The following is an 18,584-nucleotide window of genomic DNA, read 5'->3' as shown; positions in this document are numbered from 1 at the left end:
AAAATATCATCTCATAATTGATTCACATATATAAAATTATAAATAAAACTAAAATGGAAAACGAAAAAGAAATGATCTAAAACAATAAAGAAGTTTCTCAAATTGGACAAAAAGATTAAAAAAAAAAGTAAAAAGAAAACAAGACAAAAATGGAATACGGCGGCAAAAATACGCAAAAGCAGAGAAGCAAGTAATAACCCTACTACTGAGTGGAACAGAAAGCTTCATATTATTCATACCACAATGCTTGGTCTCACCAGAGCTACGACTTCCGCCTCCGCCTCCGCCTCCGCCACCGCCGCAGCCACGTCAGCTACCGCCATTGCTGCCGCCACTGTTCACCTCTGCACTCCGCAGCTCCGCACCATCAGAACAAGAACTAGTTTTTGCTTCGGCCAACAACAGGTAATGAAAAAAAAAAGAGATAATAATAAAACAAAGCACTCCTATCCGTTTTTCTCTCTTTTTTTATTCTAATTTTTTATATTTGCCTTTTTGGTTCAGTCCTCAAAGACGTCGCATAGGGTGATGGTTCATCCAGTGAAGGCCATGGCTGAAACTGCAGCCGCTCCTCACTCTGCTCCCAAGTCCTCCACTTCTGGTATATTTTCTTTTCTAGTTAACCCCTTAGCTTTCTGAGATGTGAGTAATAGCCCTTCACTTTTTTCGAATGGAATAAAGGAATGCTTGAGGTTTTATGTTCGGGTAATAGAAGTCAGACCACTGTTTAATCACTTTATCAGTTTAGATTTTTGAATGTAACAAATGTTAGTTCACGCGCTATACTTTCATTTGAACTTACTGTTTATGTATATGAAATTTGTTAGGGAGGAAGCAAGCGTTGATATCACTTTCAGATAAGACGGATTTGGCTAAGCTTGGCAATGGTCTTCAGGAATTGGGGTAAATGTTGCAGAAATGATTTACTATTTTGCAAAATAATTGAAGGATAGTTGCAACATCTACAATTGAAATTGTTTTGGCCTAGAGCTGTTAGTGTGTGTGTTAGCAAAGTGCATATCTAATCATATGTACAAGACTGCCGAGCTTCACATGAAAATGCATAATCCTTATCTGCATTGACAACTATATGTTGGAAATTTAGAACTTAAAACTTTGACAACTATATGTTGGAAATTTTAAAATTTAAAACTTAGACCACTATATGTTGAGGGGAAGTGGCATTAGCTTCATTTGCAAATGTTGTTATCATATCATAATCATATTGGCTTAATCTGATTGGAGCTAATGTCTCCTGTGCAGTTGCTTTGTTCTCCTTCTGATTAAACTGTACGCATATCTTGCAAATTGAAGTGTCTAACTTACTACTATATTTACTGGAAAAAATCACGCGATTTGTTTACATCCCATTGGATAAGTTCTCAGTTTGCAAAGACCTCTTATTTCCTATTTTGCAGGTACACAATTGTCTCAACGGGAGGCACATCATCGGCATTGGAGGGTGCTGGTGTGTCTGTCACCAAAGTGGAAGAGCTGACACGCTTCCCTGAAATGGTAAGAACTTCTGACCAATGTATTAAGGTAAAATTGGGACTCGCCGTGGAGCAAGGCAATCTCTAAAGACCCTGAGGCAACCATGGGGTGCTTAACTCTCAGGAGGCTAGCACCTTGATATGTGGGCATCTGACTCATATGTACTTTACGCTTTGGGCTGTCTAGCTTTATGCATTGGATTGTTTCCCATGTATACCCTTGAACATTGTCTTTCTATATTTTCTTGTGAAACTTTGAATATAATTTATATGATACGTTGTTCTTCCATAATATAGAATTTTGGTGAATTGGAATATTATTCTTCATATATTACTATGCCTTGATTTTTTATTTTTATTTTTATTTTTATGCCTTGATAGTTAAAACAATTTTTGTACATTTTTCACTTTTGCAGTTTAATTTATTTTTTCTATAAGATTTCTATTCTTTAATCTATTCCTCATAGAATAAAAGTTTGTGGAGACACTTCATGATAGGTGAAATGCCAGCCCTTGCATCTACACATTTTTTGATAGGGACCCTTGTAACTATAGTTCTTAACACACTGTTTTTGACCTGCTTTACTTTTATTTTCTTTGCAAGGATGGTTTACTTCTTTTTAGCTGCCTAATGTTGTTTTTACATATGATTATTATACTTTTTTTTATTTGGTAATTTCAAGTATCTTGCTCATCTTTTTATGATTCATTATACAACAACACAACAACAACAACCACCCACTAGAATCCCACTAGTGGGGTTTGGGGAGGGTAGAATGTACACAGACCTTACCCCTACCCCGGAGGGATAGAGAGGCTGTTTCTGGGAGACCCTCGGCTCAGAGACATTTATGATTCATTATAATTTTCAAATTTTTCTTCTTATAAGGCTTGGTCCAAATAAATGTTGTGTTACCCATCCTCATAGGTGATTTTATAACTTCCATCTGCAAATGAGAGCAGTGGCTCATGGAAGTAAATTTCAAAACATAACTGAAATCTTTTCTCCTTGTCACAGCTTGATGGCCGTGTAAAAACTTTGCATCCAAGCGTTCATGGAGGTATTCTTGCTAGAAGAGATCAGGAGCATCACATGGAAGCTCTGGAAAAGCATGAAATTGGTGAGCTAATTGATTTATATTATCAAAGGAACTTTATGTTATTATTATTTTGGTGTCGCTTTTAGAAAACTTTATGATTTGTAGATACGAAATTAACATGTATGATTTGTTAACTTTTCAATTTCTAAACTGCACATATTTTATTTTGTAACCTAATTAAATCGTGACATTGGTCAAGTACCATGTAACATGATTATCAAAGTATTCCTGCATATGATTGTTGAAAATCACTATAAACTAAATAGTTAACCATGTTTACTTTGAAATATGAGATTATAGTCTATTTCCGAAGTGTTATATTCCATCCACTAATAGACCACTTTTACTTTCAATGACTAGCCAAATTTAACATTTTAGTGGCACTTGCTGTATTTACTGATCTTTTTAGTTTCATTAACATTCAAATCAAATGCTGATCACTTAATTCTTTGAAAACTTAAGTGCCAAAATAAGTTATTCAAACAAACCCTTTATGTTGCATGTGCAGCAGTTGATTCGTTTTGCCTCTTAAGCTTGTTTTTCATTATGATGTTTGCTTGAGACTAGTCTATTGCTGATATTGGTGGTGTTTGTCGGAGTAGGTTGTTTCATTCACGTTCCTTAATATGCTGATGAAAATTCAGATCTTTAGCTTTTAGATGGCACTTATCCAAAATGGGGTAAAACACTAGATATGGACTTTTATGTATCAAGCTCTATATTGCAAGTAAACAGTATTTTGCAATATGAAAGTACTTACTGCTTTGTTACTACAAAAGCCTGTGCTCTGGCATACATCTACTTTTCTCATAGGAGCATGATGTGATATTGGGAAACAAGTGAAATTCACGAGGTTTTCAACTGCAGGTACATTTGATGTTGTAGTGGTCAACTTGTATCCCTTTTATGCCAAGGTTTCTTCTTCAAGTGGAATTTCATTTGAGGATGGAATTGAAAACATCGATATTGGCGGACCTGCCATGATTAGAGCTGCTGCAAAGGTTACTCAGCTTATTACCTTTCTGTGGCTTGCGCTTTGTATAAAGACAAGTTACTTTTGTCTTAATGCATTTCCCCCTTTTCTTACATCTGTGGCATCTATCTAGGTATAAATATTAGAAGACATGATTCCACCACCTGCACCTCTGCATCTTAAGCTTTGGCACATAAACTTCACTTGTGAACCAACGTTTTTTCATCTGTTACAGCTGTAGGTTTTCTTAGGCACATGCATCTGCTTCCTGGTCTTAATTGGATAAAATACTCTGTGGGTGCAATCATGACTTACAAAAAACATGATTTTTTATCTTCTCGGAGTTTGTGGAGATCTGGCTTATATAGGAGTGCTCAATATATCCGAAAGGTTGTAGGATACAGTAGGTACAGCTGAAGTTAAAAATTGCCTCCGAGCTTCATAATGCCATTGTATGCCGTGTAGGATGCTCTTATCCATTATAAAGGATCTGATTTAGTGAACCATCTCAAAAAAAGGATCTGATTTAGTGAAGGAGTTAAGTTTACATTTTAACTATGCTAAAATACTATGAATTGCTTTTCTGGATAAAGCGTTAACATGATATATAAGTGTATCTGCCATACATCAATAACAAAATTGTATTTGGTAAAGTCTTTTTGTTGTATCTACACAGCTTTGTTTCTAACTGTGGATAATTCTTATTGAACAGAATCATAGGGATGTTTTGGTCGTAGTTGATTCTGAAGATTACCCAGCTCTTTTGGAATTTCTTCGAGGAGATAATGATGACCAACAATTTCGAAGGAAGTTGGCCTGGAAAGCTTTTCAACATGTCGCTTCTTATGATTCTGCAGTTTCAGAGTGGCTGTGGAAGCAGACTGTAGGAGGTATTCCCTTTCAAAACAGACAGCACAATGAATTATAAAAGCTCCCTCCCTTCCCCGCATCCTCCCTCCCCATAGAAGTAAAAATGGTTCAATAAAGAACTTAAAACATTAAATTGATCGTCCTCAGCCTCTGCATTTGAAATAGATGTAAAGGTTAATAGTGCTGTACAGATAAGTAAGTCTTCAAATTTATTTAAATTTTTATTTAACTGTAGCCTGCTGCCTCATTGTGCTTAGAAATGGAATTTCTATGGAACCCTTTTTTTTTCCTGGAGAGACCAAGGGGCTGTTGTTAAAAGTGAGGGAGGGAGGGGGAGGGGGGGCTTTTTCATCTGCAAGTATGCTGATTGATGACTTTGGTCTCTGTTGATAGATAAGTTCCCTCCTGGCTTGACAGTGCCACTTCATCTAAAAAGCTTACTTAGATATGGCGAAAACCCTCACCAGAAGGCTGCAGTTTATGTTGACAAGTCTCTATCTGAAGTTAATGCTGGTGGAATTGCAACTGTTATCCAACACCACGGCAAGGTTAGAGTTTTGATGTTTACTTTCTATTGTTCATCTGGACTTGGCTTATCTTTAGATTCTATGTAGTCTATTTGTACTCTGGATAATTGATCTACTGTGCTGTAAATTTAATATCACATGAATGTAGTTCTTCTAGTTGAAGTTTCAGTGCTAATTACTGGCTTTTTCTCGATGCAGGAGATGTCATATAACAACTATCTGGACGCCGATGCAGCTTGGAATTGTGTGTGTGAGTTTAATAAACCAACATGTGTGGTTGTGAAGCATACAAATCCTTGTGGAGTAGCATCACGGAATGATATCATTGAAGCATATAGGCTAGCTGTAAAAGCAGATCCAGTTAGTGCATTTGGTGGTATAGTAGCCTTCAATGTCGAAGTTGATGAGGTAAAGTTGCTCAATGGACCTTTTCAGATACATAATTTGAGTCTTTTTGTTAATCATGATCTTGCTGTTGGGCTTTTTTTTTTTTTTTTTTTTCTAGAAATCTAAATGGGCAATAATGCATTGTGTTGTCAGACTACACTTTTGATAGTGATAGGGCCATTAGTTCCCTCTTCCCCATATCAACTTTTAAAGGGAGGAATAAATGAAAAAGATCCGGGTAACACATTGAAGTGATTAGGTTCGACCACCATCACCTAGCATTCCTTATTTGAAATCTTTGAAGAGCTAATCTTAACAATGTGTTTGCATTGCTGTATAGTGCATTATCTTTGTTATGTCCTATTAATCTTTTTCTGTTATATGGTTTTATTGAGAAAGAACGTTCAAGATATGCTTTATATCTTGTTAGTACAATATACCTTTTCAAAAATAGAAGTAATCTTGTAGTTCCCCTCATGGGAAGAGGTGACTGCTTGTAAATATAGGGAGACATTGAAGTGATTAGGTTCGACCACCATCACCTAGCATTCCTTATTTGAAATCTTTGAAGAGCTAATCTTAACAATGTGTTTGCATTGCTGTATAGTGCATTATCTTTGTTATGTCCTATTAATCTTTTTCTGTTATATGGTTTTATTGAGAAAGAACGTTCAAGATATGCTTTATATCTTGTTAGTACAATATACCTTTTCAAAAATAGAAGTAATCTTGTAGTTCCCCTCATGGGAAGAGGTGACTGCTTGTAAATATAGGGGGAAGATCTACCGATCAAAAAAATAAAAATAAAAAAAAATATAGGGAGAAGATCTGGAGAATGAATTCTGTGAGCTTCCCTCATGGTTTTGGGGTATGAAGGCATATGTGCAGTCTCAGTCACTCTTTGAAGTTTGAAGCAAATATTGTGATTAAAATGGGGGACGGAAGAAGTACAAAGTTCTGACAAGACGCTTGGCTGGGCCATACTCCCCTCAAAATTGAACTTCCTGAATTGTATAATCTGATAGTGGATACAGAAGTTGCAATCAGTCAGCGGCGGAGTGGAAATGCTTGGAACCTTAATTTTAGAGGGCAGTGTTTTGACTGGGAGGTGGATAGGCTAGTTCAGCTGATATAAGTGCCAAAACAATTCCATATAAATCCAGAGGCTATAGATTCACTTAGGTGGAGAAGACAAGGCAATGAGGTATTCTCTGTAGGGTCATGCTATAAAAGGTTAAACAATGGGTGTGGTAGCACTCCTCAACGGCTACTGAAGATGATTTTGAAAAAAGTTGCACCCTACAAAGTAGCATGTTTATGCGCGTTGCTGCCTATGAAGCTAACGTCACCCAAAGTAATCTACAGCGAAGGGGTCTGCCTTTGTGCAGCAGATGTTTTTTTTTTTGTTATGAAGATGAGGTGACTTGCAATCACTTGTTCTTACATTATCGGGCAACAAACAAGTGTGGGGGCTGTTTTTCAGCATTTTTGGACAGAATGTAATTATGCATCAATTGTTAAAAGACCTACTGATTTGTTGGAGGTGCTGCTGTCCTAGTAAGACAATTAATGCTGGATAACTATTTTTGCTTGTGTCTGTTGGTACTTTGGAAAGAGAAGAATGCAAGGCGTTTTGATGGAAAGAATAGCTCAGTTCAGATCTAGAAATATTGGTGTTCTGGCCTATTGGCAGCTTCATGTAATTTATTAGCTCACTACGGATTGACTATTTTTTGCTAATAATAAAATTTATTTACTGATAAAAAAATAGAAGTAATCTTATAGTTCAACTGGTGCATAAGAGGTGTGCAGAAGAACTCTCCTGAGGCACAAAAAGAGAACAACAAAAAGGGAAAAGGTGGAAAGTTTCACACAATTTAACCAAAGAAGAGAACAGGTGAAGAGGCTCCAACCATTTTGACTTAATTCGTTATGCAAGAAGACCGTTTCTGTCATCCTTTCCCCTTATTTGTCAACCAAGGTGATGTTTCGTGCTGTTAAAACGAATAACAAATCAGTATTTGGTTAGGAAAATTGCAACCGAAGAATAAGTCTATCAATTGCTCCCCCTTTTAAATGTCTATACAGTGTCTATACCTTGAAGTTGTTGAGGAAATGGAAAATCAAACTTAAATTTAGGTGTCACGTCAAGGTGGATAATCTTTTAATTAGTCTGTTTTGGTTCTTTGCAGGCTCTTGCAAAGGATATTCGAGAATTTAGAAGCCCTACAGATGGTGAGACTAGAATGTTTTATGAAATAGTAGTCGCACCAAAGTATACAGAGAAGGGTCTTGAGGTTCTCCGTGGGAAGTCTAAGACTTTGAGAATCCTTGAGGCAAGTAAAAACAGCAAGGGAAAGCTTTCACTCAGACAAATTGGTGGTGGTTGGTTAGCTCAGGACTCGGATGACTTGACCCCTGAAGATATCCAATTTAATGTCATGTCTGACAAAACTCCACAAGAAAATGAGCTTAATGATGCACAGTTTGCCTGGTTATGTGTAAAGCATGTCAAGAGCAATGCCATAGTAATTTCAAAGGTACTTTCTGCATGCTATATCTAATGGATGACATTTCTTTCATTGTTTTCTAAATATAATTGTTATATTGCAGAACAATTGTATGTTAGGAATGGGAAGTGGACAGCCGAATCGTCTAGAGAGTTTGCGGATTGCTATGAGGAAAGCTGGAGATGAAGTAAAAGGAGCCGCTTTGGCTAGTGATGCTTTCTTCCCATTTGGTAAATACCTCTATTTTGTTGGTTATACATGTAGCAGTAGAGCAAATCTAACATTTATAAGAAAGTGAGATGATAGGTTCAAACTTTGACTAGTTGAAAGTGCCAATTGTAAGAAAATATACCAGAATGAATTGTAACTGAAAATTTTGTGAAGAAAATGTTACCTTCTGATGCTATGGTGCCTTGGACAAACATTTTTACAATATTTTTTTCTTTTTGGTTTCTGATGGAAGTTCGCTTTCTTTAACTATTTTTTTTTTCTGAATTAAAACAGCATGGAATGACGCTGTTGAAGAGGCGTGTCAAAGTGGAGTGAGCGTTATTGCAGAGCCAGGAGGGAGCATAAGGGATAAGGATGCAGTGGATTGCTGTAACAAGTATGGAGTCTCGCTTGTCTTCACCAATGTTAGACACTTTAGGCATTAAGCGATTCATAGGGGGCATCATTGGACTCATGATATATTATCTTTTCAAGTGTTTGTGTTAGCTGAAAGGTTCGTCTCTGGAAATGTTTGAAAGCTTTTAGGAATAATCTGTGATTTCAAAGGGAGGTATTCTGTACCATCTATGAGTGTGTATTATAGCAAAACTGTAGCTCTGTATCTTCTGTTTGGCGAGCAAATTTTGTCGAAATACTTAATGGGCTAAGTTATTCTATGAGAAGAGTACAGCAATTCAGAAGTGATTGAGGATGCAAGTGTAGCGAGTGGTTACTAGCTTTATTAAGTTTATTTGTTTTAAAGATTGGGGTTGGATTCTATTGAGATTTTGCTTGGTCGAGACCTAGGCTACTGAAACATGAAATTCCAAAAATGCAGCGGATGAAGATTCCAAAATCCTGATTACTAAGTTTTAGTTGGGTGTTGTTTGAAATTGGAACCTAGTGCTGATGAACTAGTTCATTGGTGTTTGGAGAAGACCAGAAAGTCGAAGCTTCATTGCTGAGTTTGTTCCAAGTTAGAATCTGAGTTTAATTTAAAAATAAAAGTGTTTCAAAGTGTTGGCTGCTGTGAAAATTTGTTCAGTTTTGGAAACGCGAGATTAAACATTGTTTTGGAGATTGCAACTAGAAGACAACTTGGGCAGTTATTGAAGCTTCGACACTTCAATTTTGTTCACCCTATAACTAATCTGTGGTAAAACAAAATTGTCAATTTTTCTCATATAAGGAGGCAGCCAATATAAAATGTCAAATTTCCAAGAACTTTGAATGGAGATATACGAAAGTGTTTTTCATATACTCTATTATTCTAGAATAAAATGATTACAGAGCAGATATTTCTTTGTTCATCATAACGAATTGCCAAAACAATATTTATCCCAAAACTTTCTAAAAGGATACTTTGTCTTAGTCCATACTCCATAGTCTCCCGGGATTATACTCTCGGGTCGTTTGGTGCGAAAACTAAAAGTTTCTCTCAGGGGTCGTTTGGTACGAAGACTAAATTATTCCGGGATTATAGTTATGGAATTATAATTCCTAGACTAATTTATCCCACGCGGGAGGTGAGATAAAATAATACAAGTTTGATGGGATAAGGTGGATATTCGGGATTAAGTTTGGGACTAAATTTATACACCAAATATAATATAAATTTATTATCACACTTTATCCCACCTTATCCCGCGACCCCTAAATGTCTTAGTCCATAGTTATTAATAGTACCATGACCATCCGAAACCTTTTCCTATTTTTTTTTTCACTTTTGCCTGCATGAGATTTGAGGATTCTCTCGTTGCAGCATCTATTTGGAATTATATAAGATTCTTAACATCAAACTCACACCCTAGTGAAATTTAAATGAGATTAAAGCTTGCAGCCAAGATGAAAAGCTTGTTGCAGTTCTATAATTACTAAAATTGTAGAGACAAGGAGAAACAGCAACTTCTTGAATTACAGAAGAAATTTTGTGAAGAACTTTTTTCCTTATCCAATTGTACATGAGATGTTAACAAATTTCATCCTATTAAATGTGCAGAAAATTGAAACACAACCAAGTATACATGAACACAACTTTCCTTAATGTCACTTCTTTACAAATTATGCGTGCCATGATTTCCATTTTCTATCTAAAAAACGATAATAGGCATGTCTCCATGGTCTGATGAAAAGCAAAGGAGCACTTACACCCCAAAAAGTCACAATAAATCCTATTGCCATTGAAACATAGAACCACTCCACTTCATTATCATCTTCACTTCTGTCAACTTCTTCATTTCCAACCTCAGGATTTTCACCTTCATCACTGCATCTCTCCGAAAGCGGAAGCCCACAAAGTTTATTTCCAGAAAAACTTGAAGAGCTAAAAGTTTGAAGCTGAGTGCTCACTGGAATCCTCCCTGATAAGTTGTTGTGAGATACATTCAAGTGGCTCAAAGAAAACAAACTCGAAATACTTCGTGGTATTTCACCAGAAAGTTGATTATTTGAAAGATCAAGTGATTCCAACACCTTCATATTACCAATGTCCTTTGGAATACTACCAATCAAGTGATTGTTGGAGAAATTTAATGATCTCAATCCAACAAGACTTGTAAGATTCATAGGAATGTTTCCAGAAAGATTATTGTTAGAAAGATCCATACTTGTAAACAATGACAAAATGGTATCATACTGGTAAATGTTACCCTTAGTTGCTACTCTTGCACTCTCTCTGAAAACTCCAACATAATAAGAATAGTCCATCTCCTCATCTGCATCTGTAATTACCTTCCTTCCATTGACCATTGCTGTGAAATTGTTAACACACATTGGTATTTCTCCAAACAACTTGTTGTTGGCAAGATCCAAGATTTGGAGATCACTGAGTTGGCAAAATTCTGGAGGTAATTCACCATCGAATTTGTTTGACCGAAGACTCAGGACTGTCAAATTTGAAAGCTTTGTACCCAACCAAGTTGGTAAATTTCCATCTAGCTCATTCTCATTCAAGTCTATTTTCCACAAATTTGTGCAGTTGTTTAAGGATGAAGGCAATGGACCGGAAAGTCTGTTTCTTTTCAAGTCCAAAGATTTCAATTTGCTTAAAGCCCCAATGGATCTTGGAATACCTCCACTTAGCTTATTTTCTCCCAAGTTGAGGACTTCCAACTCCGGCCAATTCATCCAACAATCAGGAATTTCTTCAGACAAATGATTTCCCCCTAAATGTAGAATCGTTAACATGTAAGATTCATTCCTTTTATCGCACAAGAAGTTTGTTAAACCTTTTGACAAAGAGTTATTCGAAAGGTCTAACTCAGTTACCATGGTTGGAATATGAGGGAGTGAACCACTAAAGTTGTTGGAATTCAAGTATATTAACCAAGGACCTCCACTTCCAATGGAATCAGAGGAAATTGAGAAAGTTGGAATTTCACCAATAAGTTGGTTATGAGAAATATTGAGGAAACGAATTTGAGACGATAAGTTCCAGAACCAAGTTGGAACTTCACCTACTATTCCAGCATTTGATATGTCCATATTCATTATTGATTGTTGAGATTGGATCCACAAAGGGAACTTAGGGCCTAAGCGCCAACCGCCTATTAAAATGTCACTAGCTTGGAAAGGCGGAATCCAATCAGAACTCACACTTAAAGTCAAATTACTCTTAGATGCTTGGAAAAACTTCAAATTTGTCAAGTTCGTGAAATGATCTTCTGTTAACACCCCTTCCAACTTATTATTTTCCATGAAACAGAATTGTAGATTTGAAAGTTGGCCAAAACTTTTCGGAAGATTTCCAACTAGTTTGTTGTCATTTAGTCTTAAAGTCCTCAAAGAAGAACAATTTCCTGAGCCTATTGGAGGGCAATCATTCATAGTATTGAAAATCTCAGATACTTCTCCTTCGAATCGATTTTCTGAGAGATCAAGATCTTCTAATTTCCCTAACTTTCCAATTACACTTGGTAATTTTCCAGATAGTAAATTTACAGACATATCAATACTAGTTAGAGATGTCAAATTTGAAATGAGATCTGAAACTGTTCCCTCAAGTTTGTTTTCCCTCAGGTTAAGTGTTTCAAGATTTTTGCATCCATATAGCCAATTTGGGATAGTGGAATTCAGGTTATTAATAGCAAGGTTAAGATAACTAAGTTTGCAAAAATGTCCAACTCCACTTGGTATTTGACCCTCTAAAAGACTATTACTCAGGTCAAGATATTCAAGATTATTTAGATCAAATAACCATTGAGGCAAAACAGAACTAAATAAATTGCTAGAAGCACTTAATGTTGTGAAAGAAGTCAGGTTAAAAGGACCCTTAGGAAATGAAGCAATGAAATTACTTCCAATGAATTCAAGAGAAACAAGATTACTAAAACTGAAAACCCACCCAGGAATAGGAGAACTAAAGTTATTCAAAGAAAGATCAAGATTTTCAAGAACAGAATTATTATGATCAAATAGAGAAGGAATTGAATGAAGACTACAATTCGAAAAACGAAGATTAACCAAAGAAGGAAGCATGTTAATCACCTCAGTCCAGTTTGTAGCTTCACTTAAATCCACACCTGACATGTCCAAACGATTAAGATTTTCAAGACTTGACAACCAATGGAAATTATCAATCTTTAGACCTTTAATTTCAGCATAATCCCAACCATTAATGGATAACTCAATAACAGAACCAGTTACATTGTGACACAAAATTCCTTCCCAATTACAGCAATCTTCGCCATCAATCCAAGTGGAGAGTACATTTGTTGGATCATTTGCTTCTTTCTTTAACATTAGCAAAGCACGTTTCTCATTTTCTTTGCAAATTCCAGCACAAGAACTAAATTTAAATGTAATTGTCAAAAAGAAAAACTGGACAAGTACTAGGTACAGCCCTCTCATTTTTGTGAAAGTTTAATAAAAGAATGTGCCAAAAAAAAAAGTGCTGTGATAGACTTAGCAAAGTTATATATATATATATATATATATATATATATATATATATATATATATTCATAAATTTGGGTGACAGATTCGGGGTAGCTGCTGAAATTATAATTTAAAAGTGAAAGCTAGTTGTTACTCAATGAATTGGATATTTTTTCTTGCCATTAAGTTTGACCTTTTACACGCTAAAGGCCGCTTTATGTTCAGATCTTTATAAGGGAGAAAGAGTTGACAAAATTTTATAGTACTAAGAGACACGAGCTAAAAGGCGAAAAAAAGATGTACAGAAAAGGAAATATGTAATGAAAGAAATGATTAAAAAATGTAGGTAAAGTTAGAAGCCAAGACCTCAAAATTGACTACCAGAAATGGGCACACGCTAACTATTCAACTATAGGTTAGACGATACATCAATTTCTTTGTTTTATAAAATGCAAGTGGATAAAACGAAGACTTTTTTTCAGGTCCAAATCGTGTTTGAAATATCAGTGTCATGCACATGTGAATATAAGGGGAAGTCAAATCAAAGGTTTCAAATCAATTACTTCCTTCGTTTCAATTTATATAACATATTTCGTTTATCGATAGTTAAACTGTACGAAGTTTGACCAACATTTTAAAATATACGTATATATTTTTGTCAATAAAAAAAAATTATAACTTATAGTACTTTTCGTGTAGTTTTTGAATATCTAAATTTTAATTTTAAAATAATAAGTTAAACTAATCCAATTTAATTTTAAAGTTTAGTCATATTAACTCTCGATAAGCGAAATATGTTATCTAGATTGAAACATAAGGAGTAATAGTTACTCTGAAAGAGAATCAAACTAAAAATCATGAAGAAGACACCTTCCAAATGTATAATCCATTAGAATATTAGGGGTGCAACTCCCCTCTAGTGATAATCTCTTAAGTGCCCTCGTAATCTACTTTTAATGTGTGCCAAGTGGATAACAAATCGCAATCATAATTTTCATGGAATTCCAAGTTTAATGCTTTTAAGAGTCGTTTGGGTTTGATGCATAATGTATTATAATATCTGCATAAAGTTCTAACATTAATAATACATTGTTTCATTGCGAGTACAATACCAGCATAAGATATAGGTGAATTTATATATTATTTTATGCGAGATAGAATATGAAATAAAAATACATATATTCGACTATTAGTATGTAATACCTAGATTAATGAAAAGAATCACTTCATAATATTTTACTTAGTTTTCACTAATAATGAGGTTGTGAGTGCAAAGATGGATGTAACATGTTTACTAAAATTGAAAAAGTACTAAAAGTTAACAAATATTAAATTCGTTATGAGCTCTATGTCATACCCTTAGGCGTTACTAACTTGACAAGATCTTATACAACAGGATCAAAACTTAGCAGGCGTTTGGCCATAAGTTTTGGAAGATTTTTTTTTTTAAATTTTTTTTTTAAATATGTGTGTTTGTAGAATTAATCTAGTTTTTGGGAGATTTTGAAAATCAAAATTTCAAATCCCAAATATAGCTTAAGACCTCTTTTTGGGCCAAATTATAACCATTTGGGTCTCTTTAGCTAGAAAAAAAGATTTTTTAACATGCCAAAACTTGCCCCAAAATTCATGTCCAAACACATTTTCAATTTCACATCAAACTTCACCCAAATCAAATTTTTTTTAAAATATTTAAGAATTTTCCAAAATAACATCAAAAGAAGAGTTATGTTTGATACAAAGGAATCTATCTGGTACGATGGGGACGAAAATTAAAGAACGCGAGATAAAATAGAAATGTAGAATTTGATTCGAGAAACGTCGAGTTCGTTGCAAAAATAGATGGGAGAAGCAAGGTATGCAGCACAGGAGGGTTTGACAGAAAATTGAGGAGAAAGCAGTTAGAATTTACGCTCCATTCACGCCATATATGCATGGTTAACGATTAAATGTGTTTATTATACGTGTTTTTACGTAGTAAAGATGTTTAAATTTTTTCTAAAATTAGGGGTCGACATTGCAAATTTGTGCAGTTAGATTTGTCAATTTGCGTATTGTTTACCCGTAAAATGGTACAGTTAAATTTATACATGGTTTTTAGACAAATAAATTAATTTGATTCTGAAATAATAAAATAATCAAAGAATTATGCAATACTTAGCCTTAGGATATAGACGAAACAACAAAAGCAACAGTTCCGGGCACAACAACAACAAAATCAAAAAGTAAGAAGATAAGATTGTATTGAGCTTTATATAGAATGTAGCGCAAGTTTGCCAGAAAATTCGTCTCTCTTATAATGATAACTAAGCTCACTATTTATAGCTATGAAGGAGGTCCTAGGATCGTGCCCTTCTTTAATATCAATTATGAGGGACATTGATGAAGATGTAATGGTGAACATAAATGCCAAGTTCCCTGTAACAGGTAGTTGCTCTTAATGCCATGGAATATTCTCTATTATATGCTACCGGGCGAAGAGCATTTATCACATTTTTATGAGCGTCATTCTTTCCGGTGACAAACGAAATATTTGCCTTCGGTCTTTGGCCATCCCCCCGACTTGGGTTCCACGTGTCCCTTTTTACCCTATACAAATAGTCTCCCTGCTTTCCGGTGACATAACTTTGTGTTACCGGGAAGTTGGTAGAAATACCATTTTGGCAGGAATTACTATAATTCCCTTTGAAGGCTTCTGAAGGTTGATTAGACACATGTCTCTTCGCATTTAATACCCCGAACACGCGTCATCCCATGATTCAGCATAACTTTTGTCGATTATCGAGATAATCATGGTCATGAATTTAGCCGCCAAAACTTTTACTTATGCGTATCAACCTTCTCCCTTATACTTCATAATTTTTCAAGTTTTTCTTACCTAACTTGCATCTTGCTCTTCATCTTTTCTCTAATTCTCTTCAAACAAAAAACCTTCTTTTTCTTCTTCTTATTCTTCTTCTTCTTCTTCTTCTTCTTCTTCTTCTTCTTCCATACAATGGCTTATTCCTCAAAACGTACCGATTTTTCAAAGAGCAAAAACAAGGCCGAGGACTCTGCTCCTCCAACAGTGGGCTCCATCATCCCTAGAAGTCTTATTATCATAAAAGACTTTGAAGAGAAATTCCCTACTGCTAACTCCCGTATATGGGTCGTCAGTAGGTACCCTTCTTCCATACGTCCTTATAGCATTCCTGCTGTGAAGGAAGACTGTCGCTGCCATGACTTGGATATTATTGCTCCTGATCTATCAGAGCGAGTCACCCTACCCAAGGAGGGTTTTACATATTTTTACACGTATCCCTTTACTTTGGGTGCGTTCTCTTTGAGCGGAGAGCTTGACTCCGTGATTGCGGAGTTTTGCCTCCGCTACCAAATGTGTTTGGCACAAGTAAATCCTTTTGTGTGGAGGACGGTTGCTTGCCTTCGGCGTTTGTGCCAGGAGACTGGAGAGGAGTTAACCTTAGCTCATATGATGAATCTCTATTCTCCCAAAATCTTCCGCGGGGGAATGATAAACCTCTACAAACATGGCCACCATGCTTTGTTGTCTAGCATGGATGATGACAACGGCCGTGGGTGGATGGAACGGTTCATTGTAGCTGCCACCAACGACATCATTCCGGCAACGACTCCATCATTTCTAGTCGCTTGGAACCGCACTCGTAAGCTCTTTGTTTAGTATTTCCTTTTACTAAATATTTTTCTATAGCCGTGTTGATCCTTCATCCTTTGCATGGTTCAACAACTCGATGAATCCCACCAGTGGTTGAAGGTTTGGATCAGTGGGTACAAAGGATCTTGGACGTTACAACGCCCGAGACTCGCTTGTGGAAAGAACTGGCCCCTAAATACGGATGGAAGGCCAAGAATCATGGTAATTCAAACTCACCTTGTTTCAATTTTTCATGTGAAGAACTTGATTGATCCCTTCTAACCTGTCTATGAAATTAGGTCTACCCGTGGGTTCTGTTGTTGTTCTCGAGGAGGATGTCTTGGCTGATCCTGCTGATGTAGTGAGGCTGTTTTAGGAGGCGCTTACTCGAACAGGTGTCTCCGGGCCTGCTTCGGGAGTAAATGTTTCTTTACGGAGTCCCCGGTCAGAAGACAAACAAGCAAAGAGAAGACGCTCCTCCATAGCCGGGGAAAAGAATAAGAGGGCGAGGACCAATGCCCCTAAGTCATCTCCGGTAATGATGGTGATTAGCCCTCATTCCGTGCCGATCATAGACACTGTGACGATCGATGATGATGAAGAAGCTAGTGATAAGGGAACTTCTCTACATAGACGACGACGATCCTCATTATCTCAACATGATGCTCGACCTGTTGAGATAGTTACACCAACCGAGGATGATACCTCGACACTTTGGGGAGTGTTTGATTTGGTAGATAATGTCAACTCCTATTTTCGGGCCCCAATTGTTGTGCCCAGTACTGCGGAGCTGAGTACCGGGTCCCTGCCGTCTTTGGTTGGCGAGCATCCAACAACCAGCCTTGCATTTGATGGAGCTTCTTCTTATTCTTCAACTCCATCAACTTCATCTCCATCTTCACCAACACCAGCAATGGCTACATCACTTCCATCTTCATCCACTCTTCCACCAGCAATCGCTACATCATCTCCACCGGTCGTACCTGACCATGAAGAAGGTGTTCCTCTTCCACAGTCTCCAGTTCATGGGAATTTGGGGCAAAATTATGCCTCCCCTTATGAAGATCCACAAAGGAGGAGGAATGTTACTCTTTCGGTCTCTACCGGATGCAACTTGCTATTCCAGCCAATAGAGCTTGCTAATTATCTGAAGCCTTTGGCTTCAGAAAAAGACTGGGAAAAGATTCAGGCACTCTCGGGAGAGTGTTTGTTGAACAATGCCATGCACAACGCCGCGGCGGTACGTTCCTTTCTTACTTTATTACTCCTTATATTTTTGGGTATGAACATATCCTGAATTTTACCCTTCTTACTTTGTAGGCCAACTTTCTTGTTTCTGAGGGCCTTCAGAGGTTGATTCGTGAAAAGGAAGAGATTACCTCCGCATGAGATCGGCTTTTGGCAGAGCAGGAGCAACATGTCGCTCGCCTTTCGGAACTGGAAGCCAAAGCTTCTAAGGCTGTTGTATTGGAGGCTCGTTTGCGGCAAAGCGAGCAAGAAGTGGTAACCCTTATCCAAGAAATTGGCCCGCCTAGGGTTAGATTTGACGAAGCCATGGCCAAATGGGCTGAAGTCCATAACGTCGTTCTTGCTGCAACCGAACGTGAGGAGGCCTCCGCTGAAAGAGTGATCAACTTAGAGACAGCCTTGAACTCCAAAATGAAGAGCTTGCTGCTATGGGGGCGAAACACGCCCAGCTGGAAGAAAAGTACAGGAAAACTATCGAGCATAATAGGATTTTTAGTTCAACTATCCGTGACCTTGATGTTAGCCTCAAATCTGCTAGGTCCGCTCAGAAAAATCTTTCTGCTGAGGTAACCCAACTCAAAGAAGAACTTAAGCGCCGAGTGGCTTCCCTCGTTGTTGGGAAAACTTACGCTAAGTACAATATGAGGAGAAAAACCTTGGAAGAGGCCAAAGCTGGTGTCATTGATTTTGATGTCGTAATTGCTAAGGCCTGTGAGCTCGAGTTAGCTGCTAAAAATGG

General features: G+C 36.8%; 2 protein-coding genes across 2 annotated transcripts; one reads left to right on the top strand and one right to left on the bottom strand.

The window, feature by feature from the left end:
* The first annotated feature begins 166 nt into the window (after positions 1–166).
* LOC104110552 (uncharacterized) lies at positions 167–8,775 on the top strand. The gene is made up of 12 exons (XM_009620071.4): positions 167–405; positions 505–601; positions 828–903; positions 1,419–1,515; positions 2,512–2,614; positions 3,461–3,594; positions 4,279–4,456; positions 4,830–4,984; positions 5,162–5,371; positions 7,543–7,890; positions 7,964–8,090; positions 8,365–8,775. The coding sequence occupies exons 1-12, from the start codon at positions 244–246 to the stop codon at positions 8,514–8,516; spliced, it is 1,839 nt and encodes a 612-aa protein (XP_009618366.1). The 5' UTR covers positions 167–243; the 3' UTR covers positions 8,517–8,775.
* A 1,356-nt stretch (positions 8,776–10,131) lies between these two features.
* LOC138904814 (receptor-like protein EIX2) lies at positions 10,132–12,918 on the bottom strand. Its single transcript, XM_070193314.1, has one exon. It carries the CDS (start codon positions 12,916–12,918, stop codon positions 10,132–10,134), a length of 2,787 nt encoding a protein of 928 aa, XP_070049415.1.
* Between the last annotated feature and the right edge of the window lie 5,666 nt (positions 12,919–18,584).

This window comes from Nicotiana tomentosiformis, chromosome 2 (genome assembly GCF_000390325.3).
Source record: "Nicotiana tomentosiformis chromosome 2, ASM39032v3, whole genome shotgun sequence".
NCBI classification, from domain to species: domain Eukaryota; kingdom Viridiplantae; phylum Streptophyta; class Magnoliopsida; order Solanales; family Solanaceae; genus Nicotiana; species Nicotiana tomentosiformis.
Note: the sequence above shows the minus strand (reverse complement) of the source record. Positions and strands in the feature narration are given on the sequence as shown.

Excerpts from the sequence above, each read along its gene's own strand:
- LOC104110552 (XM_009620071.4), top strand. The coding sequence starts at position 244 with ATGCTTGGTCTCACCAGAGCTACGACTTCCGCCTCCGCCTCCGCCTCC. Across the intron at positions 1,516-2,511 it reads TGACACGCTTCCCTGAAATG|CTTGATGGCCGTGTAAAAAC; the intron begins GTAAGAACTTCT and ends TCCTTGTCACAG. Across the intron at positions 5,372-7,542 it reads TCAATGTCGAAGTTGATGAG|GCTCTTGCAAAGGATATTCG; the intron begins GTAAAGTTGCTC and ends GGTTCTTTGCAG.
- LOC138904814 (XM_070193314.1), bottom strand. The coding sequence starts at position 12,918 with ATGAGAGGGCTGTACCTAGTACTTGTCCAGTTTTTCTTTTTGACAATT.